Raw genomic sequence first — 28000 nt, 5'->3', positions numbered from 1 at the left:
TGGTTGCTCCATAACTCAGACCTTTATTATAGTTTCACACACAAAGCAAATCGTTTCGTACGCTCAGTTCAAGTATACTGTCCGTATACATAATGTAGCTGTTCAACATGTACTGTACCCTCTAAAAACAGAGGACTAGGTTGATAGCACCATTATAAAAGTACAATAAAACAGGATTCACATACGCATTATTGTACGTAACATTAAGTTTTAAAACGAGGAATAAAAATGTTTTAAAATAAAAAACCTAGCTTAGGCAACTCTGATTGTCTAAACAGGGAGTATCTGTGCTCTTCTGTTTCCTTGTAAAGGCAACATCTTCTGTGAAGCAGTGACAGGAAATGGATGAAACCTTACTTTATGTAAAAGCATGTAGCTGTTGAACGTCCCTCTGACTCTTCTGTAGAGCCAACCGAGCACCGGCCGTGTTACACGCGAAGGAACACGCAGGTCCAAGTGTTCGTAGCGTTGAAATATTCATTATTCAAAGAAAGAAAAAAGCTCTTTAGCCTTCAAGCCTGTAAGTGGGTGTTTCCTTGTCTGATTGACAGCTCATCTACCCTGCAAACTACCACAGTGTAGCATGTTAAGCTAAGCTAAGCTAAGCTACGCTAAGCTAAGCTCTGTTCTTGGTCCAGAGATATTCTTGCTAGATATGAAAAAGACATTAGAATAAGACGACGAAAGCAAATGTAAAATTGTTCAAAGTTTGTCTTCTTTTATATTGTGTCTCTCTGGCTGTTGGTCAGTCTGTAACAGAGCAGCGTTAAAGGGGAACTACACCAATTTTCAAAATTCAGAGATGTTATAGGGTGAGAAACCAGTTGAGGTGGTTCAGGATCATCTGGTAAGGATGAACCCTGGGCGCCTCCCTAGGGAGGTGTTCCAGGCACGTCCAGCTGGGAGGAGGCCTCGGGGAAGACCCAGGACCAGGTGGAGAGATTAGATCTCCACACTGGCCTGGGAACGCCTCAGGATCCCCCAGTTAGAGCTGGTTAATGTGGCCCGGGAAAGGGAGGTTTGGGGTCCCCTGCTAAAGCTGCTGCCCCCGCGACCCGACCCCGGATAAGAGGCTGAAGATGAGATGAGATGAGAGATGTTATTGTTATGGTCTAAGATCCCAAAAATACTAGTAAACATGAACAATTCTCTCCCAAATCCAAAAACTAGAGTGCTTCAGCTAAAAATGTATAAAGTCTGAAGTTCTCCATAGAAAATGAATTGGTAAAGATGTTATAGGTGCCATTAGGAGCACCCATGGGGGGTGGGGGAGTGTTTCTGACTTCTCGGTATTGTTTCAGAACTGACAAAGCTACAACAGAATACATAAACTTACTCAGTCTCCCATTTATGTGTATGGTGCATCTCCAGACTTTACTCGACGGATGCAGGGGCTGTGTGTGCCTGTTTGAGACGGGCCGATCGTGCATGCATCATATAAGGACAGACAGAGCTTCCTTCCTTTATTGTTAGATGCTGCTACAGCACCAACTGCTGGCCAAATGGCACTAAACTTGTCATGTCCACTCAGACGCCGATGTGGGTGCAGGAAGTCCTGCAACAGCATTTGAACAAATTTTAAGGGCAGCTATAAGAAAACTGTATAAGATACTTAAAAATCTGAAAACTTAAGATATTCTGAACCAAATTGAGAGATGACTGCTCATCATTTGTAGGAGGAGTAGCAAATAAACACATTTGGACACAATCCACAACGGTTTGTATGGATAGATTCATCTGGACACTGACTCCCAGTTAAAAGTTACAGGCCACAATGTAAAGTTTGATTGTTACAGCGCCACCATGTGACCATACAGCACCAAACTCCACACTACACATCATTAAGTCCCCAGCAATACATCCGCCGAGTGTGAAGTCAATGGGATGAAGAGTTGTTGAGATACAGGCGGCCACACTGACTCCCTGACTTATAGTTAGATGACATCACAGGTTTGGGGACTTACTTCTCTGGCTTCTAGCTTAAGACGGAGTAGCTCATGCTCACAAATCCTTAATGCAGGTTGATGTTGAGGCCTGGCCACACCAGGAAGTGGCACAGTGAAGTGTATTTGCAAAATAGTTGGTTCTAGAAGATTTGGGACGTAGTGACTAGTCTCAGGGCAAGTTGGTGAACTGCTGCAGCTGCATGGTGAGCTAACGGATAAAGCGCTAGCCACCCTGGCTAGTACCAGTCAGTCACATAGACTGTATAAAAATGGACATAGCATACCCGTCAAGGTCCGTTCTCTCAACTTGATCCAATCGTCCTCGCCTATGGGAGTCGCCATCTTGTCAGACTTTGCCTCCACCTCATTTCCTCTCACCAAAAAAGGGCATGTATGTGACGTTGAGGGGAGGGGCATACGTCCATCTGGCTGACGTATACCTCCGAGGAGAAGTGAGGACCAGCGGCTAGCTGTCACTCAAGAGGCCACGCCCCTAATTATTCATAAACTTTAACCTCCAATAAAATAAAAACTAGCCTAGTACTAAAAAAAATGCACCCCCCTCAGTGTTGTCATGGAGATATGACCTAAACATACAGACTATAATGCTTTTTTTTGTACCAGCTTCCTCCATTTTGGATTCTCCAGCTTCATCAATGGTCAGCACTATCGATAAAGCTTGCTTTACCTCAACTGCACAAATTCACGGGAAAGATTTGCCCAAGAAAGCAATGAATCTAAACTGAATCAAAATTATAAAGTTGCAGCAAATGTAGCCGTTTGAAATGCCGGTGTGACCAGGCCTTTATCAAGGTTAAAATGATTTCACTGGCTGTATGCGGAGAAATTCTCCATATACATAAACAAAGAACCAATGGCACAGACAATAAATGATGAGTTAACAGAGCGGATCTGAAGGCTGTAGGGCCCGCCATTACATTTTAGTTGTTATAGAACAAATCTGTCATTTTTCTCACAGTGTTTAACCGATGAGAGCGCAACAACAAGATTCCTAGATTGTGCTGAATTGCTCTTTAAAGATGGCAGGTGTAAAGGCATTGAACACAGAGAAAGAAGAAACGCGAGGTCCCGTATCAGCTTCAAAAGCAAAATTATTGCTACGTATCGTAAAAAGGAAAGAGTCTGGGAGTCGAATTTGCTCCCAGTCACGTTGAAAAGGCCCGAACCTACCAAAGAGTAGACGTAACCCAATTTTTGGCACAATAATTCAAAAACAGTAAAGTTAAAATGCGTGCTAAAATGAAAATTATAGGTCGGGCGCACAAAGGATTTGAATGTAACTCCTCTTTGAAATGTGACCTGATTCAGACTCTACGCAGTCGTGTCCGTGTAGATCCACAGCAATTTCAGAGAGCGCACTGAATGCTCCAGTAATCTAAAAGAAGGCTTTGAGGCCCTTTGAGGTTCTTCAGCGTGTAATGTTTCAGCCCGGGAGGGTTCGATGGTTACGGCTGAATCAGGTAATTAGCGCGTGTGATTCGTAATGAATGGGCGGTTTGCTGTCTGAGGACTCGCGCGTGCCGCGGCTCGATTCGCGTATAAACTCCTCGATGAAAACGTGAAACTTCAGCTTAAATAATTGACATGCAAAGAAGATGCTCACTGTGCCCCGTGTTACATAAACTCAGTGTTTAGAAGGCACTTTATGAAACTCTGGAAAAAGTGGCGCAGACATACGCGACGTCTCCGGGGCGAGCTTTGTACAAAAGTGTTGCATCGGGGGTTTCTGTTAAAGTGCTGCACTTCAAAGACGACACGTTCTTGATGACATTCCCCAATGCTGCAGCACCTCGTGTAAAATACACGCCTGCTTCACGGCAGGTTCATTTCATCACTCGTTCAAAAAAAAAAAAAGTCACAGGGCACAAGAAGAGCTCTCTTGATCTTAACCAGCGAGGTTGGAAGTGTTGGTACGGCCGTAGCTGCCTCTGTTTGGACAGGAGGGGGACTTGAATACTCTCTCGGCGTGGAGGTGGAAGGAGGGTGTGGGGTCGAAGTAAAGCTGCTGCCTCACGGGTGGCAAACATAAAAAAAAATGATTTGACCAGGGCAGGGCTGGCAGGGGGGGGATCCACCACAGATGGATAGGCGTAGTTGTCGGTGGGCTTCAGGCGGTGTCCCTGCAGGGTGGGGGTGTCGGCCGGTCGACTACTCTCCTCTGCTTTGCCTTTACCTGTGGGTCACCTGGTTGTTGAGGAGGCCGGGGAACGTCTGTTCTGTCTCGGTGCTTAACGAGCCACCTGGCAGGGACAGACAGAGTTAGCACCTTCACACTTTGTCCTTGTTTCACATCCTTTACCAACAGCTTCAATCACCTCCAGTTAGACATGTAGAGGATCTCTGCCTTGTTAAGGGCCCAGACTACACTTCAAGTATCATAATAAGTACAGTTCTCTCATGATTGTGACCATACATATTGTAATACAGTATGTACAAGGCTAGAGCTTTATTCTTAACATGGTTAAAAGTACTTTGTACCTTACTCAAGGTCTACGTACACGCTTTCAACTTCATTTCATCGTCTACAGAGCGGTCATATGAGGACAGGGGTTCACAATCTCCCTCCCATATGACCAAACTGTCAGTGACTGTCCACACCCAAAACACAACCATTGGGGCTTACAATGAATGAAGGGTGACAGAGTTATAAGAGGCCTAAAGTCTGCGTAGGGAGGAAAGTTGGAGTGGTGGAGGGATCAAACTATCACAGGACTTTCACTCAGGAGACTAGAATTCATGTCACATGTGAAACTAAAAGTCAATGGGGACGTTTTTTAAGAACCCTCTGTGACGTCAGCACGTCTGTGACTCACTTAAAGCCAATTTTTCTATCTCAAAACGCCAAAAAACACACTACGTGAAGTGCGGTCGCTCCGAGTTCTGTGAGCCGCCAGAGTAAAAGTTGAGGATAGTTTAACTTTTAGCAACCAAGTGCGGCCAAAGAATACCTCCAGGATAAAAGACGGACAGGAGATCCCGGGTGCCCCCTCTCTCATCCCATCCTGTGTTGTGTTGTGTGTCATCGCTCAGCTGACTGTGTTGTGTGTTCATATAACTTGTGATAGTTTTTACTCCTTTGTCCTCAAAAGGAGGGCGATTACAGCCCACTGTAGTTTTGTGATTTTGGTTTGTCACTACCCTAACTTTAGTGTCTTTGTCATTTTAGATCGGCCTCTGGCAGTTTTCTGTGGTTTTCTACGTCAATGGTAACTCCCAGGACACACTGAGCAAACTCCCATGTGCCGAAGACCATGAGATGGGCCCGAACGCTTCAGAAAGAGCGTTTGCGTGGACCTTGAGTTCGATAATCTTTGGTCAAACTATATAATTTCAAATAACTTGATGAAATAGTTATCAAAAATTGGATCTCAGTGGAAGCCATGGCATATTGTGTGTTCTTAAATCTATATAATAATGCAATGCTATGCTATGCTATGCTATGCTATGCTATGCTATGCTACAGTGATATAATGCAGTTAAACTACATTTAGGAAAATCAGCGTTGAGATATTACACATCCAGTCTTAAGTCACTTCAAATGTAACTAAGGGCGTGATCACACTGTCCTCCCGGACCACGACCCGGACTTTAGGGTACTTGTCCCCCCTCCTTCTCCCCCCCGCGCCCCAGCCCCGTTTGTACTCACACTACCAGGGCCACGGCCAATGCTTCTTGCTGTCCATACGCCTTCAAGCCGTAACACGTCACACGCATTGATCGCGTGTGTGTGGCTTTGTTTCCAAATCTTTCCGTAGACCTCAGAGTTTTTGTGCGTCTTGTCGACTGTTTTTGAATCTTTTCATCGACCAAATCTGCAGTAAACACAACGTGAACCTTTCACCACCATTGTTGTTGTTGTTAAATGTCCGCGCATGGTCCCTCCTTCTATTTACATGTCCGAACAGGCGGACATAACGCTACTGCCGTAGGGCTCGTGCTCGTGCTCGTACACGTGCGCACGCTCGTGCTCGTACATGTGCAAACGGCTCCGCTAAAGCCCACCTATTTCAAGCGGGCCGTGGAGGGCCAGCTGGCCCCAGTTGAGCGCGGAGCGGGTGCGCTCACACTACTTAAAGGTACTAGACTTTGGCTGAAAAAACGGTTTTGGCCGCGGCCAAAAGGACAGTGTGATCACGCTGTAAGCTTAAAGTCTTAGTCTTAAAGTCTTAGAGACCGTCAACATTAAAACAGGTGAAACAGATATTCCTCCGTATACAGTGACTGCGAGGTCTTACCATTATGGCAGCTGTACATCCACACGCGGTGGCCATCATATCGACATCTGCATTTCATGATGTTATTGGTGTAATCTGACTCGGGCACCTCGTAGTTTGGATTGATGACTATCTGTGGGGGGGAAAACGTGAACGAATGAGGGACCGCTATGAGGCTGCAGCGTGTGTATAGTTTATTATTAAAAGAAAAAAGAACAATGTAACATGGGAAACGTTACCTGGAAGATGTAATCTCCAGGTTTGATATCAGTGATGTCGATCCACTGGCAGTCGATGTCGTGCCTATAGGTATCCCAGCAGCCCACGGTGATACCCTGCTCTCCGAAGTTAGCGCATTCATATCTCTTTTCAATTCCTGCAAAATAAAAAACATGTTGCCAAATAAAACTTCAGGGAATCCTTTATAAAATGTTGAAGCTGCATGGATTGATTTTTTGGCCACTTGGGGGCAGTGCAACAAGATCTAAGTTCAAATCAGTTGAACTTTGACCTTGTTGTCGCTGACCTTTCAAAAGCGCAATGAGATACAAGCTTTGAGTGTGACATTTACGTTTCCTAGGCAACCTAGAAAAGGCGACATCAAGCCGGTTAGACAGATGGAGGAAAAACTTGTGTCTGAGTTTCCCGAATGTTAAATTAAAGTCGTGTCACGATCTCGGAAGAAAACGTAATAAAGAAGGTTTATCAGCATCACACCTGGTTCGTGAAGAGGCAGTTTAAGAGCAAACAGTTGTTATAATACTGATGTTGATTTAGCCGTTTACTGGGTCTCTGCGCCCAACCTCGTGGTGAGCCAAGCGCAAAACGCTCATCATGTGACGGCTCCTTTACACTCCCTCCAGACAAAGAGCAACATTAGTATGTATATGTCTCCTTTAGCAGCTGTTTGTCTGCTGTTTGGAGCTGTGAAAATAGCATTAAGTGGGTTTTCCAGCTGTAACAATTCTAATCTTGAACAGAAAATTCATCGATATGAGCTTTCGATTTCAATGAGCGAGATCAAAAGCAGGGTTTTTAGATGTGTCTTTGTTCAGATTTGTAAAGTGTGGTGCAATCCAAAGGAAAATGAAGAAGAATGACAGCTGTCAGGGCAGAAATCCAACGGTCTGTTGATCTTTAAGAGACTCGATGGCCTAACAACGGCATACCTGTCAGTGTGAATTGGTAGAATCATGACACACCTACTCAGAGATGTCTTGCCAAAACGCTACACTGCCGTGTGGCTGGAGAAAACAAAGTTGAGGGGAGCAGTAAGAGTAAACCGTCGGGCGACTGTGGCTCATTTAGTGGAGCGAGTTTGGCGCGGTTCGATCGGTTCGATCCCCTACTTGTCAACCTACAGACCTACTTGTGTCATGCTCGTTGTGACCTTGGGCAAGAGACTTAACCCACCTTGCCTCGTGTGAATGTGTCTGACTGCTGTGTGTTTGAGGAGGTGGTCGGAGGGGCCGTAGGCGCCGATTAGCAGCCACGCCTCCGTCAGTCTGCCCCAGGGCAGCTGTGACTACTGCGTAGTTTACCACCACCATGTACGTCTGTATGAATGAATGACTTGAACCTGGACTCTGTAAAGCGCATTGAGCTCTGAGAAAGACACTATATAAATCTAAGCCATAATAATAATAATGATAATGAACCGACACAGTTCAGTCGTGGAACCTTAAACCAAAACAATGAGCTGAAAGATGCTAAAACGATCATTAGATGATTCTCTTCATCACTACAAGCGACCCCTTTGGCATTACAGTCATTTGATCCATTGTTAAAATAAAAATACTAATTGGTGCAGCTTTAAATCACATTCTCACCTTCATCACACTCGGAGTCCTCCAGGCAAAAACTGGCTTTGTGTCCTTCTGCCACTTTGGTGCCATTGAGGGTGAACAGGTCATAGAGCGTAAATACCTCCATGCTGTGATAATGCCTACACACACACACACACACACGCGTACACACACACACACGTACACACAGGGACAGAAACGTAGCTTTACAAACCTAGTCAGGCTCAAAATGTCACACTAAAGTACAAGAACGGCACTTCCTGTTGACTGTTGTAGTTCTAGTCTGCTGACGAAAGGCCGCCACCGGTCTTTAGCGACAAAAAGGAAAACGCAAATTGTCATCTGCAACCCACGACAATTCCTTTAAATGGTTTGATTTTGCCCTGATACGCTCCGTCGACTTCTGCCACTCAGGGGCACGAAGGGTTTGACGCGTGGAAAGCTGGCAGCTGTGCGAAGCTGCCAACAGTGAACTGTTCCTCACGCCAAAACAGGGGGACCACAAAAATGTGGGACTTTTTGTACAGTAGCTGTAGTTTACAGCACATAGGCAATTACAGGGCAGAAGAACATGTGAAGGGGAAAAACTGCTCCAGAAACACGACCGCGGCCGAGTCGTGTCTCCTTCTTTGAATTAAGTCTAATTAGAGATGTCGGAGTCATTCGAATGTCCTCTTCTACTCTGCGGTTTACAGAGGAAAGGCTTGTTATGATGTGTACCTTGAATATAAACTGGGTGCGACTGCTTTCACAAATTATAATTTATGCTAAATATCACATGCATTTGACTAGGCCAACTGTTGTGTAAGGATTGCACTAGTGTCCTCAAATAACTTAGATTTCCCGATCACTCTTAACACCACCAGAGTTATTTCTTGTTCGTTGTTACGAAAAGAGAGCTGAGCCGGAAGGCAAAGCTCTCGATCTACCGGTCAATCTTTGTTCCTACCCTCACCTGTGGTCATGAAAGCTGGGTCATGACCGAAAGAACGAGGTCCAGTCCAAGTGTCTGAAATGTGTTTCCTCAGGAGGGGGTCTGGAGTCTCCCTTAGAGAGAGGGGGAGAAGTTCAGCATCCGTGAGGAACTCGGAGTAGAGCCGCTGCTCCTTTGCGTTGAAAGGAGCCAGTTGAGGTGGTTCAGGATCATCTGGTAAGGATGAACCCTGGGCGCCTCCCTAGGGAGGTGTTCCAGGCACGTCCAGCTGGGAGGAGGCCTCGGGGAAGACCCAGGACCAGGTGGAGAGATTAGATCTCCACACTGGCCTGGGAACGCCTCGGGATCCCCCAGTTAGAGCTGGTTAATGTGGCCCGGGAAAGGGAAGTTTGGGGCCCCCTGCTAAAGCTGCTGCCCCCGCGACCCAGCATTTGCATGAGGCCCAGGTAGTGTGAGTACAAACGGGCCTGGGGCACGGGGGGAGAGGGAGGGGGGGCAAGTACCCTAAAGCCCGGGGCGCGGTGCGGAAGGACAGTGTGAGTGCGCCCTAAGGTGAACCTTACGTCTCAATGGTGCAACAACATTGACTCAACTTTAGAATCAAACTAGTTTCAATGAATCGTTCATCGTGGACGCCCATAACTTAACAGAGAGCTGACCCACATCTGGTGTCCACTAGTTTAAATACATTGCTACTTTGGGATCATCATATGATGAAATCTGGTACAAAACCCAAGGACGTAGACTGTCAAAGAGTCCCTGTACTCTGTGACTGTGTGAAACTGACCTGTGACAGTCGTGCCACACCCACGAGTGTCTGCCAGCTTTGGGCCGGAAGTCAGACTGGCCGTTGTTGTGGATCTGGGAGGAGAAGCGCAGTAGACGGCGGTAGGAGCTGGCCGGCACTTGGCTGGCGTTGGAGGACAGGCAGTTCTCCTCGTACGCGCACTGCAGCATGAACATGGGCCTGTCCTCCATGTAGGTGGTCTGCTCCACCACCTGAGGGTTCAACACCAGGTCAGGAGCCGCTGCGGACAGGAGGATGAAAGGGAAAACCACAGAGAAGCAGACCGAGACAAAACATATTTAGAAACAGAGGAATTACCCTTTCATTGGCAAAGAAAACACACATAAACGCTCCGGCACGTAAAGCAAATGAGTTTTCTGTTTCAAACTGCAAAGCCCTCTCGTGATTCAGGGGGGGGATATTGGCGTTCCCGCTATGCAAACATTTCTCCGAGGCAGAGCTTCTACAGAGGCAAAAATTAATTTCACTTGTTGAATTAAAACTCAACGAGCAAAAGAGTCAAAGCTTTTCCACGTGAGCGTGGGAGCTGACAAATTGAATGGCAAACGCTCGAGTCGATCCCTGTTTAAAAGTGGAAATGTCAATTACTTCATTTCTCATCTTACATGCAACGTTCAGGATCTCATTTCTGGGCTTATTTTGTGACAGAACGCTCTGAAAAGCATTCACCGCCACCGACATGTGAATTTAGGCGTCTTACTCTCAGAGCAGGAGACTCCGGCGGCGTTGCGTCCGCCTCCTTTAGAGCAGCTGAGGTGTTCTCCGTGGTGCAGGCAGTGGGACAGAGACATCTCAGTACCAGAGCAGCGGACGCCGCTCATCACCACGGCATCAGCACTCACCTCTCCCGGCCAATACCAAGTCTCCTGTTGAGAAAACATGATCCGTGGTTAACGCAGTGACATTAAAGGGACACATAGACTACTATCCACCCCTGATATGATGCACTTTGATTCACTGGATGCTGTAGTCTATACAAGTGGTTCGCATGGAAGCCCTTAGCAACATTGTAATGCAACTTTTTTGATTAGATGGCACCATGAGCAGATGTATGTTTGATATCACAGCTGATATAGACCTTTAAAAATAAATATACCAGACATGTGACTCAAGTTATTTGGTCTGAGTCTCAAGTGAGGTCATTTTTTCAATGTCAAGTAAAGATGCAGTCGAGTCTAGTATAGTCCAAGTTAAGGCAAGACAAGTATTTATTAACTTTTCAATTAAAATTCCAATGTTTTATTCTGGTGATTGATTAGTGATATCAATCATTACCAGGCTAAAATTAGCTAGCTACAGAGTTGTGAGAGAAAAGATTGTATCAGGTTAACATAAGCTAGCTAAAGAGTTGGGATGGATCGGATTGTATCGGGCTAATGTTAGCTGAATACAGTGTTGGGAGAGAAGAGATTATATCAGGCTAATGCTAGCTAACTACAGAGTTGTGAGAGAAAATATTGTTCCAGGTTAACATTAGCTAGCAACAGAATTGGGATGGAACAGACTGTATCAGGCTATTGTTAGCTAGCTATGGGGTTGGTAAGGAACAGATTGTATCATGCTAACATTAGCTAGCTACAGAGTTGGGAGAGTACAGATTGTATCAGGCTAACGTTAGCTAGCTACAGAGTTGGGAGAGTACAGATTGTATCAGGCTAACGTTAGCTAGCTATGGGGTAGGTAAGGAACAGATTGTATCAGGCTAACTTAAGCTAGCTACAGAGTTGGGAGAGAACAGACTGTATCAGGCTATTGTTAGCTAGCTATGGGGTAGGTAAGGAACAGATTGTATCAGGCTAACGTTAGCTAGCTATGGGGTAGCTAAGGAACAGATTGTATCAGGCTAACGTTAGCTAGCTATGGGGTAGGTAAGGAACAGATTGTATCAAGCTAACGTTAGCTAGCTACAGAGTTGAGAGAGAACAGACTGTATCAGGCTACCGTTAGCTAGCTACAGAGTTTGGAGAGAACAGACTGTATCAGGCTAATGTTCAGCTACCATCAGCCCTAACAGACATCAGGTAACGTCACACACATACATACACACACACACACACACACACATGTATCGTCAACACTGACCATAATGAACATTTGTAATATTTAATATCTAAACATAAAATATAAAATGAACACAGACAAGTCATGTTTCAAGTCAAGTTGTCTCTAACTTCCAAGTCGAAGTTTAGTCTCAAGTTATTTATTTTCTCTCATCAAAGTCATCGAAACAGTCAAAGCCACCAAGTCTCAAGTCCACATCTCTGGCATGTGGGCTCCTATAATCAATACACTGGCACCCACTTCAGATGATACGAGTGCTTCACTGATCACAATTACCTTTTTTAGCTTATTATAAGTGAAAACTTAGAACATTAGTTAGAAATGTTCGAGGGTTTCACTCAACAGTTTGAAGTGAAACGTAATCTAAGCACCGTGCACTTCAGGTTCTTTAGTTGTGAAATGGAGTAGCGTGTAAGAAATGGGGAAAACGGGGCAGAAGTGATAAATAGCAGAGAATGGAAAACTCAAGTAAAAGTGCCTCATTCATCATTGGTTATTTTCCACCACTGTTCACTGGTACTACCTCATAAAACTTGACTCTTACTGGAGCGTGTTGAAAGCGAGTGATGCTGAATATTCTGATACAAAACTAAGGGAAAAATAGAAATAATAACCTTTAAATGTTGTTGGAAAGACGAGACGATGTATCAGCAGCTGAAAAACAACCCATATGGATTGAGCCCTGGTTGCTATGCAGTACTTGCTTCTATCCATCACTATTTCATGAGCCAGATTCATTTTAGAGTACAATAGGAAGCCAAAATGATGATGAACGACACACAGAACTGTCTGATACAAAAGCAAACTCACTGTATTCCCACTGAATGTTTACTGTGCTGATGCCAAGCAACCATTTGGTCCCTTTCCAATGGATGTGGATTGTTGTGAAGATAGGTAATTCTTCACATTGACCACTAGAGGGCACACCCTATCCTTTTATATCATCATGGATGAGCCATTGTATTGTATTGGTATATAATGGCATATATATTTCTACAAAGTGCAACTTGTACTGCAACATAAAGCCTGTGTAACTTAATGTTTTGACTGTAATATATGGATGTGTAATGGTATTGCCACATGAGGAAAACATAGTGTAACATAGTAAACGCACCCCTATTACAACAGACGGCCTTTCTCACTCCTGCCTCAAGAAGAAGAAGAATTACTTTATTTATCCCGCAACGGGGAAATTGAATTTTTTCACTCTTATTATTAATCATGTTACACACACACACACACACACACACACACACACAGGCCCGAAAAACACACACAAGCACAAACAGGACCTATACATGCAGTTAAGGAGAGATGCTAGAGCGAGGGGGCTGCCAGTGACCGGCGCCCCGAGCAGTTGGGGGTTCGGTGACTTGCCGAACAGCCCCTCGGCAGTGCCCAGGAGATGAACTGGCACCTCTCCAGCCAGCGACCCTATGGTTCCCAGCCAAGTCACCTATGGACTGAGCTACTGCCGCCCCTAAAGGTAAACCTGACGTCGTATAATCACACAGAAACCATTATCTTACAGTTTCCTCTCATGACGTTCTTCTCTTCATACCACAGCTCCGCAAACACTTTCAAAGGCTGTCGTATGAAAAGTTCTATTACTGGCAATGGCAAATGATTTTAGGGCGCACTCACATTGTCCTTCCGCACCGGGCCAAAACAGGTTTTTCCGGGTAAAGTCTAGTTCCTTTGACCAGTGTGAGTGCATCCGCTCCACGCATAACTGCGGCCAGCTGGCCGTCCACGGCCAGTCTGAGAAAGGTGGGCTTTTGTAGAGCGCGTTTGCACGTGTACGAGCACGAGCGTGCGCACGTGTACGAGCATGAGCACGAGGCCTACGGCGGTTCTGAGGTCATTTCCTGTCCGCCTGTTGGGACGTAGAAAAAAGAAGGAGGGACCATGCGCGGACATTTAAAACAATGGCGGTGAAAGGTTCACGTTGGTGTGATGCGGAGGTGGAGTGTTTACTGCAGATTTGGTCGATAAAAAGATTCAAAAACAGTCGACAAGATGCACAAAAACTCTGAGGTCTACGGAAAGATCTGGAAACAAAGCCACGCATCGCCATGACGTCATCAATGCGTGTGACGTGTTACGGCGTGATGACGTATAGGCAGCAAGAAGCATTCACCGAGGCCCAGGTAGTGTGAGTACAAACGGGCCTGGAGGGGGGGACAAGGACCCTAAAGCACGGGGCACGGGACGGACGCACAGTGTGAGTGCGCCCTTAGACATAGTGATGATATAACAATATTTGGTTGGCAGACAATGTGCAGCCAAACTTCACTTTAATGCATTTTAATCTGAATTATGTCCTGACTTTAGCTAGTTTCTAATTAAAATGAAAAATGTCACAATGGCCTCTTTCAAATTCAACGAAGACAAAAAAATGACCATAATTAAAAGCCGCCGTTCCATTTCAAATGAGCTCAAACATTCAGGACGTCATTCAAATGCAAAGTGCTTTCAACTGATATCTTATAATTCATAGGGGGATGATTTGACGGCTTTCGAGGAAAACGGAGACTGAGGATGAAGTTGTCCATAATGAGTCGAAAGCAAATCAATAATTGATCAGGTTTCAATAGAGAAGTGAATTCCTCTGGGGGGAAAAATCAATGCAACTAAATAAACTGAAATCAGTCAGAACTTTGTCTCTATTAGGCTCACAATGCTAGAATTTCAAAGTCAATACCGATTGATAGATAGATAGGTAGGTAGGTAGGTAGGTAGGTAGGTGGGTGGGTAGGTAGATCGATAGATAGATAGATAGATAGATAGATAGATAGATAGATAGATAGATAGATAGATAGATAGATAGATAGATAGATAGATAGATAGATAGATAGATAGATAGATAGATAGATAGATAGATAGATAGATAGATAGGTAGGTAGGTAGGTAGGTAGGTAGGTAGGTAGGTAGGTAGGTAGGTAGGTAGGTAGGTAGGTAGGTAGGTAGGTAGGTAGGTAGGTAGGTAGGTAGGTGGGTAGGTAGGTAGGTAGGTAGGTAGGTAGGTAGGTAGGTAGGTAGGTAGGTAGGTGGGTAGGTAGGTAGGTAGGTAGGTAGGTAGGTAGGTTGGTAGGTAGGTAGGTGGGTGGGATTTCAGAAGATTTCAGAAAATAAGGCAGAATTTTTACAATAAAGCTAAGAACAATACAAACGACATTAATAACACTTTTTAAAAGGTAATTTTAAGTAGTGAAAAAGAAAGAAAATGTATGTTTATATGACAAATATGTTCAAACTCTCTTGTTTGTTTCATTGTGTTGTAGAGATCAGGGATTTGTGTGGACATTAAATGGTCGTTGTTCATCAGGTTTCTCCACAGTGTAAACAGGGATCTGCTCCATGCTAATGGATTCAGCTACAGTCCTGTTAATCTTGTGTTTCTGGTGACTTGGCTTCATATTATCTCTGCTGATTAGTGTTTATAGCAGCTGCCACTGTTTCTGTCTCGTTGCTGGTTGACTTTTAAAAAACACAAAACTGTCTCATCCTGTTAAATTAGCGTCTCTTAACGTTAGACGGCAGGACTGATGGCGTTAGCTGCTTAGCTCCACCGTTAACGTTACTGTTTATGACTAGACAATAGCTGCTTGTTTACATCCTTTCCCTGGTTGTTAGCCTCATATGCTAAATACTTCCAAACGGCACTTTTGCTTTGTCCATTATCTACTAAAACTAGTAGCTAAGGTCCCCTAGCAGCAGCACTAGCTAGCTGTGTTCGGCCAGCTCAGTGTTGTTAACGTGATGAACTAGCGCTCGTGTGCTAGTGCAGTGGAGTGGAGGCTGGGGTTACGTCAGAACGTAACCCCAGCCTCGACTGTAGCGTCTGCGGTGCGCCTTATATATTAAAAAAGCTTCAAAATAAGACATTCATTGAAGGTGCGCCTTATAATGGGGTGCGCCTTATAGTGCGGAAAATACGGTAATTTAAGGGTTAAACTGGAATTTCTCCTGCAGAAGATGCTCTGTTCAGATTTGTACTGTCTAGGTTTGATAGACTGGAAGAACATTGAACCCAATGTTCACCATTTGTTGGTTTTGTTCGTCAATATTTAAGATATTTACTTTGAGGCTATAACATTTGTGCTGAAGGGGAAAAAACCTGTTATTCCTACCCCCTGGCTTTTGTAACTCGTACCTGGAAAGCGTTGCTGGCGAAGCCCAAGCCCAGCTGTCTGCAGACCACCATGGCCTCCATGGTTCCCCAGCTTTCACTGCACACCGTCCCCCACACCAGAGAACCGTTCCTCTCCACCAGCACCTCCACGCGGCCCTCGTAGGGGTTGCGACCTCCACTCAGACGGAGCTATGGGCAAGAAAAACACGTAAAGACTAAATCCACACTGGGTGAATCAATGTTGATGATGTCTGACAGAATATATCGTGCATTTAACTGTTTAACCCTCCTGTTCTCCTCAGGTTCAATTAGACCCCATCCAATGTTTAACATCTCTAACTACATGCTTAACATCATTTGTGTTTGCTTTATATTTAATGACTTTTCCTAATTTAACGGGGACAACTGGGAAAACCTAAAATGGACATGCTTATGTTTTCTCATTGTTGTGAACACAAACTTGTCGTAACGGCGTTCCTTTGGGTCTAATTGTTAATTTGGACGATATAATCATTATTATTTTTATCTATTTTAAGATAAAAATATTCAGAAATACACGCTAATGTCCTTAATATTGGAAATTAATTCCAAATAATATAAATAACACAAAATTGTACTGACTAATAATATAATTACTATAAAACACACAAATATCCTTCAATCTAATTTAAGGTAGATTAGTAAGATATGTGGTTTTTTCCTGTATATTCCCAAATACATGGATAAGAAGAAGAAGCTCAACAGCAACTCCAAGCTCCAAACATGGTCTACACAGAGACTTGAACCAGCGACCCTACGGTCCCCAGCCAAGTCACGGGCCTGGAGGGGGGGACAAGGACCCTAAAGCACGGGGCACGGGACGGACGGACAGTGTGAGTGCGCCCTTAGAGTTATCACATTCAATGCATCCAATGATTCAAAGCTTTTGGGATTAACTTTACAAGGTAAAACCTGCACGATAGGTGTAATAACACAAGATTCTGACTTGGAGGATGCACAAAATAAATGCAGTAAAGAATACTGAACAATAATGAAAATAAACAAAAACAACTACAGCTTAGGAATCAGCTGTTGATGATTGTGATAAAGATATACAGAGGATGTTTAAAAGTCCTCATGTATGTTAACATTTAGTGGTTTTACAGAAGGTACATACGTCTGCATAAAAGACATGTTACAGCTGCTAGTGCCGTAGTGTGTGGAGGCTCACCGACTCCTGGAAGCCCATCGCAGGGACGTTGCATCTGACGGCTGCATCCTCCTCATGGCTGCAGCCGAGAGACTCTTTGTTGAAGAAACACTCTGTGATGGACTTCTCAAATCCAGAGCACTCCACCTCGTTCATATGCACCGGGCCCATACCTGAGCAACACACACAAAAGAAAGGGTGTTGAAAGGATGCTTCCCGTTGAGGAATGACTATTATTATTAAGCAGAGAGATGTTGTTTCTTGATTTCATGTAATTTAACCATTTAAAAATAGAGTGCCAGTGCTTTTCAACGTGCCTCTCATTCACCGACATGCACCTAAAGGGGACAACACTTGATTCAGTGTCTTGCTCAAGGACACTTCGAGGAGGAGGAGGAGGAGGAGCCCTGGATCGAACCATCCACCTTGTGTTTGGAAGGTGACCCGCTCTACCTCCTCCCACTCTACATCACATATGTTGAAAATTGGCCCGGGACTGACTTCTTAACTAGTTGTGATGTCACAAATCATGCTCGTAGACCCGCCTCTTCAAATCTGATTTTCAGATAATATAATATATATAATATATATTCAGATAAACATAAAAACAGCTATTCCTGTCAAATTCTGCACATACATCATTCTGTACATTAAAGCTCAAACATCCCACAGGAGGAACAAGAAGACTTTTTTTTTTTTAGTCCTCCTCTACTTAAAATATACAGTATATACATTTATATATATCTCATCTCATCTCATCTTCAGCCTCTTATCCGGGGTCGGGTCGCGGGGGCAGCAGCTTTAGCAGGGGACCCCAAACTTCCCTTTCCCGGGCCACATTAACCAGCTCTAACTGGGGGATCCTGAGGCGTTCCCAGGCCAGTGTGGAGATCTAATCTCTCCACCTGGTCCTGGGTCTTCCCCGAGGCCTCCTCCCAGCTGGACGTGCCTGGAACACCTCCCTAGGGAGGCGCCCAGGGTTCATCCTTACTAGATGATCCTGAACCACCTCAACTGGCTCCTTTCAACGCAAAGGAGCAGCGGCTCTACTCCGAGTTCCTCACAGATGCTGAACTTCTCCCCCTCTCTCTAAGGGAGACTCCAGCCACCCTACAACGGTGCGGTAGAGCGACTGCAGCTCCGCCCCCGCTGCTCCGGTTCTCCGGCCAAACTCACGCTCCATCGTCCCCTCACTCGTGAACAGGATCCCGAGGTACTTGAACTCCTTCACTTGGGGTAATGACTCATTCCCTACCTGGAGTAAGCAATCCACCGGTTATGACTAGACAATAGCTGCTTGTTTACATCCTTTCCCTGGTTGTTAGCCTCATATGCTAAATACTTCCAAACGGCACTTATGCTTAGTCCATTTTCTACTAAATCTGTTAGCTAAGGTCCCCTCGCAGCAGCACAAGCTGTGTTCGGCCTGCTCAGTGTTGTTAACGTGATGAAGTAGCTCTCATGTGCTCAGAGAGACAGGCTGTGGCTTCTGTCTTGTGTTGTCTGCAGCGCTGCTGGGTGACTTTGCGGGTCAACTGGAGGAGGTGGAGGCTGGACTGTTGACTGCAAGAGTATCACTGCTTTATATATATATATACATACATACATACAAATATGGTATAGGAGGAGGCTGAAAGGATAGCAATAACAATGAACTATGCATGAAATACATACTGCACACAACACAGCAAGTACTCAGTTAATCAGAGAACCCTTCAAGTGACACAACAACATCATAGTCACCAAATTGTATACATTTATGACGACCTGTAAGTTGCCAAAGACATTTGTCCTGACTACAAGTGGCTTATCCACTTTACCCCGACCTCCTCCTCGCACTGAGGCCCAAGACTCACGGGGAGATTCAAAACAGCTGACTGACGCTTCACGTCGACTACGTGCTGATAGTGTTACCGTCAGAGTTCTGTTGTTCTCCATGAGGGGTTACAGAGAGCCACTGATGACAAATCATGATGGAAAATGAATCTGGGAAAGGAACGTTCCCTGACCTTTCCATGTCTAATGTTACAGGAATGTGCATCATGTCCCCGTTTATGAAAAAGGAAACCCCACCTACACCGAAGTACCACACTGTATGCGGTTCTTTTTGCTAGTTGTTAGAGAAAAAAGTGCTTTTTGCCTTAATATATCCTTTCGACAGGTGAGCCTGGGCTTTAAAACACCCAATAACAGGGTACAGATCTGCTGAGTGTGTAATTTAGAAGTGGGGGGTCCCAAACTGCCGATGACAGGACCCTGTGGTGCAGGCTGGGAAGAGACTCCTCACTGGAGACCATGAAGTGAGACGGCTCAGAGCGAAGGCCTCCATCAGAAAAGAACTAATAAATACGAGGAGGCGGTCTCCGCTGGGCCCTTAAGGAAGCACACGCCTCGCCTTGTACGTTTTAAAACTAGAGTTACTGCCTTGTATACCTCCGCCAACCACTCAGGTTTCCATTCACACCCAACTCTCCAGACTAACATGTTAACTGTAGTGAAGATAAAAGGTATTAAAGGCGCCCTCCCACTGTGCCTCCGTCCCGTGCCCCGTGCTTTAGGGTCCTTGTCCCCCCCTCCAGGCCCGTTTGTACTCACACTACCTGGGCCTCGGCCAATGCTTCTTGCTGCCTATACGTCATCACGCCGTAACACGTCACACGCATTGATGACGTCATGGCAATGCGTGGCTTTGTTTCCAGATCTTTCCGTAGACCTCTGAGTTTTTGTGCGTCTTGTCGACTGTTTTTGAATCTTTTCATCGACCAAATCTGCAGTAAACACTCCACCTCCGCATCACACCAACGTGAACCTTTCACCGCCATTGTTTTAAATGTCCGCGCATGGTCCCTCCTTCTTTTTTCTACGTCCCAACAGGCGCACAGGAAATGACCTCAGAACCGCCGTAGGCCTCGTGCTCGTACACGTGCACACGCTCGTGCTCGTACATGTGCAAACGTGCTTTACAAAAGCCCACCTCTCCCAAACGGGCCGTGGACGGCAAGCGTGCCGCAAATAGGCGCGGTACAGTTGCACTCACACTGGTCAAAGGAACCAGACTTTACCCGTTAAACCTGTTTGGGCACGGTACAGAGAGACGGTGTGAGTGCGCCCTAAGTGTATTTCTCGGTGAAACGTGCTTCACACACACATATAGTAGTAACACCAATAGTCATAGTGAGGATGGGTTATAGGCTGATCTTTTTAATGCTGTGCAATCTACCCACACTACCTTTCCGTTCGACCGGTATACTAGGTTCGACGTAAGGCGCACCCCTGGGTTAGAGGTGTAAGTTTCAGTACAGGCACTGGTCTTCACAGGCCGTCCACAGTCAGCTGAGCTAGACTTGCCTTATTTTTTTTTTCCTCAGTGAATAACTTTCAAACTGAGAACACGGGAATATTTATACACCCTTACAGAAAAGACATTTGAGCTCAGGAACGGGTTCCCATCCTCACAGAGCTGCATAATGCCACCAATCCTGTTCCACCGAGGTAAATCCCCTTTACCATCAGGTCTGTGGGTTCACCAATGCTCAGGGGTGACACAGTCTGAGGAGGACAGCTTTACTGCCTGAAATGTTTGGGATATGTGGTTTTTGCTATATAGTCATAACCTTCTATGTGGGGACTATACATGCACATTTGCTCCAACAATAAACACTATCATCCTGAGGTCGCTGGCAAGGGACTGTTCAGATCTACTGTGTACTTAGTCCAGGCTGCTGCTGCTGCTCACAATCTATTTCTTTATGCTTTTCCCGTTTTATTACACAGAGGAACACGGGTTTTCCCCCCCTGATCTAAATGTGCAGCAAGGAGTGGCTGGAAAAAGAGTCAGTTTAACCATTCTTGCACAAATAACAGTGAAAATGTAAAGCCAGCATACCTTGTCCCAGGCGACCTCCAGACAGGGACTCTATGGCCGTACCGAAGCCCAGCTCTCGACACACCACGGTGGCAGACAGCAGGTTCCAGTTATCGTCACATATGGTGCCCCACTCTCCGTTTTTCAACACCTCCACTCGGCCCTCGCCTACGATGGTCCCACCGCGGAGGCGCACCAGCGACTGCTGCAGGAGGAAAGACAGACGCTTTGTAAAAACACGTCGCTGTAAATGTTCAAATTCTCAAAACCACATATTTTGCACTTTGATTTTGTATTTTCTGTGACGACAAAGCTGAGGCAGCAGACACTGGGTGGCTTCATGTTTATGGAACATGCTATTAATGCGGTTCTCCCATAAACCGTTTAGACGTACTGGAAGTGTTTTATTTTACAAGTAAACACATTAGTCGCCGTTTAATCTGACAAACCGCTCGTGGCATTCACAAAGCAAAGCCCAGATGTCTTAATGTGCGTGCGCTCTGAAAAACAAGCTCTAATTAATGTCGAGGTATTCGTCGTGGAAAGCGGACACATCATCCCATAAAACAGGATAGTATCCATTACATTAGTGTGCGTGTATTTCAGATGTATAGGGTTTTGAAATCTGAACTACTTATGATAATAGGCCTACAGCGCACGCAGCTGGATGCAGTTTGTTCAGACATGTGTAATTATTGTTAAAGAATTAGGATGCTTGATTATAAATAGTACAATATAAACATTAACCACACTGAGATGCTGGAACTCCTGACTAAAATGCATTAATTTTATCTTTACCAGTGGTTCCCAACCTTTTTCTTAACGGACCCATATTTTTACCATAGTAACCTTTGGTGACCCCCCCATGAACATAACAATAAAATAAGGAACATCATAACTTCTTTTACATGAAATACTTTATATTTCAGTTATTTAATAACAGCATGGGGCCACAGCGACTCTTTACTGGATCAGTTTGACACCCCTGCCAAAATCCTTGTCTTCAAAAACCTACTTGGCAATCAACCGGGTTCTGGTTTAAACCAAACACCTAAACTGCAGAGTTCCCTTTAGCTCATCTCATCTTCAGCCTCTTATCCGGGGTCGGGTCTCGGGGGCAGCGGCTTTAGCAGGGGACCCCAAACTTCCCTTTCCCGGGCCACATTAACCAGCTCTAACTGGGGGATCCTGAGGCGTTCCCAGGCCAGTGTGGAGATCTAATCTCTCCACCTGGTCCTGGGTCTTCCCCGAGGCCTCCTCCCACCTGGACGTGCCTGGAACACCTCCCTAGGGAGGCGCCCAGGGTTCATCCTTACTAGATGATCCTGAACCACCTCAACTGGCTCCTTTCAACGCAAAGGAGCAGCGGCTCTACTCCGAGTTCCTCACGGATGCTGAACTTCTCCCCCTCCATTTGTTTCTAAATCTCTGGCTTTCGGTCAAGGACTCCTGTTTAGGATTGGATTCAAAATCCTCCTAATTACTGTCAAAACCTTCAGCAACACCAGCTCTCATTCATTTGTCATCAAACAGAGGGTGTCAGCTTTGTTTTTCCGTAGTGTAAATATCCGATAAAATTCTTTGGAGCTTTAGATTTAGACTGTGATGTCGCTCCCAGCCCGGCCCTCGGCTGTGAAACGTGACGGAGAGCAGGCAAGCTCAGGCCGCACACTGGAATGTGGATAGAGTCCCACAGACAGACTCGTGTCAGCTCAGGGGGGCTGTAAATATTGTTAGTATTTCCTGTCTTGATATGAAAGTTAGTCTCTGAGCTACAGTCTGGGTGAGTTTTATATCCCCTAAAAACCTACAACAAATTAAAGCTTATTTTAATCTGCTATGGGTGGGAGTTAGAAATATGTCCATTTCAACCCACATGGAAGGTCAAAAGGCACTTGTGTTATCGTGGACTTGAGACGCCATCAGTCGCAGCCCGAGTACTTTTCTAATTCAATTATCCGCATCTCGTCAAGCAGAGTCCAAATGCCGCCCGTTTTGCCGAGCTGTTTGCCAAGCGAACGACCAATCAGCGTTGGTTTTCAGGCGGATTTAAGTGAAAATAAATTATGTATCTGAATGTTTTGAAGTTCAACTCTTTATCTTTCTGTGTTCATCAATTCAACATTAAAGAATTTAAAGTTAAAAAATTCAAGAATGGCTACACAGTGGTTTGGTGGTCAGCACTGACGCCTCACGGCGAGAAGGTTCCAGGTTTGAATCCCGGCTGGGGCCCTTCTGTGTGGAGTTTGCATGTTGTCCCCGTGTCTGCGTGGGTTTTCTCCGGGTTCTCCGGTTTCCTCCCACAGTCCAAAGACGTGCAGGTGTTCGGTTCATTGATGACTCTAAATCACCCGTAGGTGTGAATGGTTGTCTGTCTCTGTTTGTCTCTATGTGTCCTGTGATAGACTGGCGTCCTGTCCAGGGTGGACCCCGCCTCACGCCTGATGTCAGCTGGGATCGACTCCAGCCCCCCAGCGACCCCGACAGGGACAAGAGGCTGAAGATGAATGAATGAAAAATTCAAGAATCGGTTGCTCTTCCTTGGTTCCGCAGATGTGAACACTGACTTTTAACATTGAATTATTTGATGTTGAATAGATGATCATTGAAAAAATAAAGATTTACTTTCATCGAGCGGCATTTCGATCTTGTGTAAAATCGCTTAAATAGTGTCTTTCCATTGCCAATATAGTAATTTAGGAGTTATTTTCTAACATCCAACTAATTAATGCATTGAATTTAGACAACGTTCTGTACAAATGAGTCAGAATCAACCGCCAGGAACAACTTGACCAGTGCTCAATTGCCGAATCCAAGAGTCCGACAAGGCACGACACCAAGACAACTGCAACACTTCATTAGAAAATAAGAATCTGGTCGAGACTCAAGTACTACAGCCTTGAAAATGAGAGTAGAAGTAGAAGAAAGAACCGTTAAATGCTTTTGGATAACGACAAAGTTTCAACAAGTACCAATAGCCAAGCGTTTTAAAATTCCCTTCAGACTAGACTTTACCTCTTGTCTGAAGGCCTTCCTGAATCCCGTCATGGGCGTTGGGGCGAAGTCTCTCCCGGGCACGCAGCTCACCACCACAGGCAACCCTCCAGCACAGGTCCCATTGGACTTGAGTGATGTAGCCTGGCCCAGTTTACAGCTGGACAAATGAGCTTCATTGCCAGTGCAGTTCACAGCGTAGTCCCAGTATGTGGGCTTTCTGCGGCGAGCAAACATCCTGGACAGACGGAGGAGAAGGAAAAGGGCATTGGAGTGGTTATTTAATTTACAACACCTTCAAACACACAAGTAAATGTTGTCGTTTTCGTCAAAATGAGACAGCTATCAATATTTACATGGGACCAATGGGTCGGATGACCATGTGTAATGTGTGAGATGTTGCTAGCAGTGATGAATCACCAGACTGCAGCTCTACATAGTCTTTAAGCATCTTTCAGCTAAGCACGTGCTACATCTGTCGTGCATTTCTTTCCCCATGATTATCCTTAACTTTTATTGTGATTTTGTTACTTTTATTCCATGAAACGTGGCCGACGCACGAGGTTAGCAGCTAGCTTGTGAACAAAGTGGAACATTTAGTCGCTAACTGGCCAAATATTTCCCTCAGGAGTTGGTGGAGACACAAAACACAGCTAAAAGAAAGCTAATATTACAATTATGTCTACAGCATGTGCTTACATTAGCATAACAACCTGTGAGGCCAAATGTCAACTAAGTGTGTGATGTTCATGTAAAGTTCTGAATGCACATGATGGTTTACAGTATGTCTGAACTCTTTTCTCAGTTCCCTTTCATCCTTTATTTGCATTTCCTACCCTCACCTATGGTCATGAAAGTTGGGTCATGACCGAAAGAACCAGGTCGCGGGTACAAGCGGCCGAAATGTGTTTCCTCAGGAGGGGGGGCTGGAGTCTCCCTTAGAGAGAGGGGGAGAAGTTCAGCATCCGTGAGGAACTCGGAGTAGAGCTGCTGCTCCTTTGTGTTGAAAGGAGCCAGTTGAGGTGGTTCAGGATCATCTGGTAAGGGTGAACCCTGGGCGCCTCCCTAGGGAGGCGTTCCAGGCACGTCCAGCTGGGAGGAGGCCTCGGGGAAGACCCAGGACCAGGTGGAGTGATTAGATCTCCACACTGGCCTGGGAACGCCTCGGGATCCCCCAGTTACGGCTGGTTAATGTGGCCCGGGAAAGGGAAGTTTGGGGTCCCCTGCTAAAGCTGCTGCCCCCGCGACCCGACCCCGGATAAGAGGCTGAAGATGAGATGAAGATGAAATAAAGGCTACCATGATATTTGTGAGTGGATTTCATTAACTCGATAAAGAACACTCAACAATGGACCTGCAGTTTCTCTATAGTTTGAGAAACATGTGACTTTAACCAAGATCTGACGTAAAATGCTTTATCTTGACACCATAAAACAAGACAAGGGCAATGGCCTCACATTGCATAATTAAAACCAAAAGTGAAAAGTTAGCTAACAGCTGGAGAGGTCGGACACTTCCATGGGAACTTAAAAACAGGGGTTAATGACACTCTTTCAGGCCCGCTGGGGCGCTAATCCCTTTTTATTTGTGAGCCCTTGTTATGTATTTACAGCCTCGGTTGCACAGCCGCATGTCCTCTCCTTGTGTCTTGTGTCTGATGTGTACGTGAAAAACAATAGATTCAAATGGGACAAGCAGCAGTTGTTTTTCATTTAGAGGTTGGCGAGAGGGAAGCTGCAGAGTGGAGCTGCAGACTGGAAGCGATCCAAAACTAATGTTCGAAGCCGCAGCCGGAGAACTGGCTCTGCTATCTCCTCAGCTGCAATTTGAACACAGCTGTAATTCGTATCAGCGCTGTTCAAACGGGGCAATGGTTGAATCAACTGGTGATCCCGAGGCTGTGAGAGTTGATACACCAACATCTCTTAACCCAGCTTACATATTTAGACTCAAGTTGGGTTTTTAAGTATTTAGTATTTTCTTTCTCATTTTTGTGATAACTGTGACATTTCTCTGGAACTGAAGGTCCAACACACTCAGCGGTGGCCCCGTTGGAGCCCGTACATGAAAACATGTTCACGGATCAACTTCCATCTCTCTACGACCTTCTGTTACCCAGATACGGCAGAAGAAGCCGTACCGGAAACTCCCATGATGCATTGCGGGATATATTTTATCAATAAAATTGGATTTTCTCACCAATAACGCTTCATAAACACCAGAGCGATTTGATGAATGATAGAAACAGCTGATGGTTGGTGGCGTGTCTGCGCGCTGTGGTATTGGTGGCATGGGAGTTCCCGGGGACCGCCGATGGACAATAACCTTATTTTTATATTTATAAAATGTTCCTGATGCACAAACATCGTTGTAGATATAGTTATAGTTAAAGTTATTATCGTTCTTGTTGTGCTCGACCCTTTGGATGAGAGGAACGTTAGCTTAGCGCAGTGAGCTGGAGGTGCGGGGAGGCAGTTAACCTGGGGTGGTAGAGTCACGTCATCGAAGAGCATGACTTTACATGTCCACACCCCCCGACCAATCATGGCTGTCAATCCTGACGTTTCCCCCCTGCGCTTTTATAGCGTCAAATAACAAATTAAAAACAAACGTACGAGAAAAAGGTACAAACATGAGTGCGATTAAAACTACCTTCATCGACAGAAACCATCTTTGGTAAACATGGATTTTAGGTGTACCTTGAGGGGGAGGGGGCGGGACTTATGACCTGTACTGCAGCCAGCCACCAGGGGGCGATCCAGATGTTTCAGCTTCACTTTTGGGGAGCAGTCAAGCCGTCCATCTTTATTTACTGTCTATGTCGTGAACCTTGTGGACGAGACATCTGGGACGCTATTCGAAGTCACCAGGAGCTCAAATAGCAGCTAAATGTAACAAGTTATCTTCATAATTCAGTCTAGATTTTTAAAATAATGATTTTGACTCTTGACTTTATGTACAGGGAACAGGGGAATGAGAGAGAGGGGGGGTGACACTTCCATATTGAGACCTGTTTATATCTGGCATCCTCAAAGAGACTCTTGATGCAGCTAAACTACACAGGAGCATCAGCACAGGAGCAAACTCAGCATTATTAAACTGCCGAAGCGCTTGGCTCTGTGTCGTCTCTGTTTCAAACGGCAGCCTGTAAAAGCGCACGTTTCACGAGGCTGAAAGCGGCGGTAGGCTCACACTTAATGGAAAGGTTAGGGAGCTGCCGCGCTCTGCACAGTGGAAACTTCCAGCCCAGGCACAGACAGTAAATTCAAGGTTAACTCGAGTGCTGGAAGTTTTATGTTACAGGCCGTGATTAACCTGTAGCCGTTTGGCTGCGAGCTTCCTCAGCAGTCGCTCACGCATTTTGACGTCTTTGTGGAATGCACTAATGAAGCGGTTGAAGATGAATGAATGTTACCAAACAGGAAAAAACGGATCAGTGATGACACCCTCTAACTAGCAGCATTCGATTGTTGCAAAGTCATTTCTAACACCGGGATTTTTTTGTGGCCACTCGTGAATCAAACCCTTAATCCTCCTCTGGTCTCTGAGCTACCCAGGACCACACATACAGTAGTGGAATACTCACTTGTAGACTCTGGCGTTGTACTTCCTCTCCCCGGGGAAGCCAAACATGCCACAGATGACTCTGCCGTTGAGCTCGGTCCATTCTGTGTTACAGATCTGCTTCCATTTGCCGCCATCCTTGACCTCCACGTAGCCCTCCGTTACCGGGATTCGCTTACGGTACGAGGACAGGATGGCTCGTATGCGCACATCCTCCACTTGAATATCAAGGTTCTGCAGACAAAGACAATTAGAAATGTGCACATGAGTGAAATGAAGAAACTTACTTTAATGACAGATGTTAAAATATGAAGCCCAACAAATTATGCCTGTCTAACTAACTGACGTGCCATTTGTCATAGTAAGTAATAACATGTGTTTTTGTGTAATTCCCAAACAACAACAACATGTTTTGGTACATCTCTGTATAGTATGTTAATTTGAGAGATGTATTCGTTTTGCAT

General features: G+C 45.3%; 1 protein-coding gene across 3 annotated transcripts in view; it reads right to left on the bottom strand.

Annotated features, from left to right (window-relative positions):
* Window position 1: 1 nt before the first annotated feature.
* loxl2b (lysyl oxidase-like 2b) overlaps window positions 2-28000 on the bottom strand; it is a 46677-nt gene continuing 18678 nt past the window's right edge. For 2 of the 3 annotated variants that reach the window (XM_083912271.1, XM_083912272.1), the window contains exons 4-14: window positions 27559-27770; window positions 23994-24210; window positions 21000-21183; window positions 17135-17286; window positions 15946-16113; window positions 10429-10594; window positions 9708-9948; window positions 8011-8126; window positions 6421-6557; window positions 6203-6314; window positions 2-4207 (exon numbers count right to left, since the gene is read on the bottom strand). In XM_083912271.1, coding sequence (XP_083768397.1) covers window positions 4137-4207; window positions 6203-6314; window positions 6421-6557; window positions 8011-8126; window positions 9708-9948; window positions 10429-10594; window positions 15946-16113; window positions 17135-17286; window positions 21000-21183; window positions 23994-24210; window positions 27559-27770 — 1776 coding nt within the window. In that variant the 3' untranslated portion in view covers window positions 2-4136. The remainder of the gene's footprint in view (window positions 4208-6202; window positions 6315-6420; window positions 6558-8010; window positions 8127-9707; window positions 9949-10428; window positions 10595-15945; window positions 16114-17134; window positions 17287-20999; window positions 21184-23993; window positions 24211-27558; window positions 27771-28000) is intronic. The other variant, XM_083912273.1, reaches the window with a different exon arrangement.

The sequence above is a fragment of the Echiichthys vipera genome (assembly GCF_963691815.1).
Source record: "Echiichthys vipera genome assembly, chromosome: 4".
NCBI classification, from domain to species: Eukaryota; Metazoa; Chordata; class Actinopteri; order Perciformes; family Trachinidae; genus Echiichthys; species Echiichthys vipera.
Note: the sequence above shows the minus strand (reverse complement) of the source record. Positions and strands in the feature narration are given on the sequence as shown.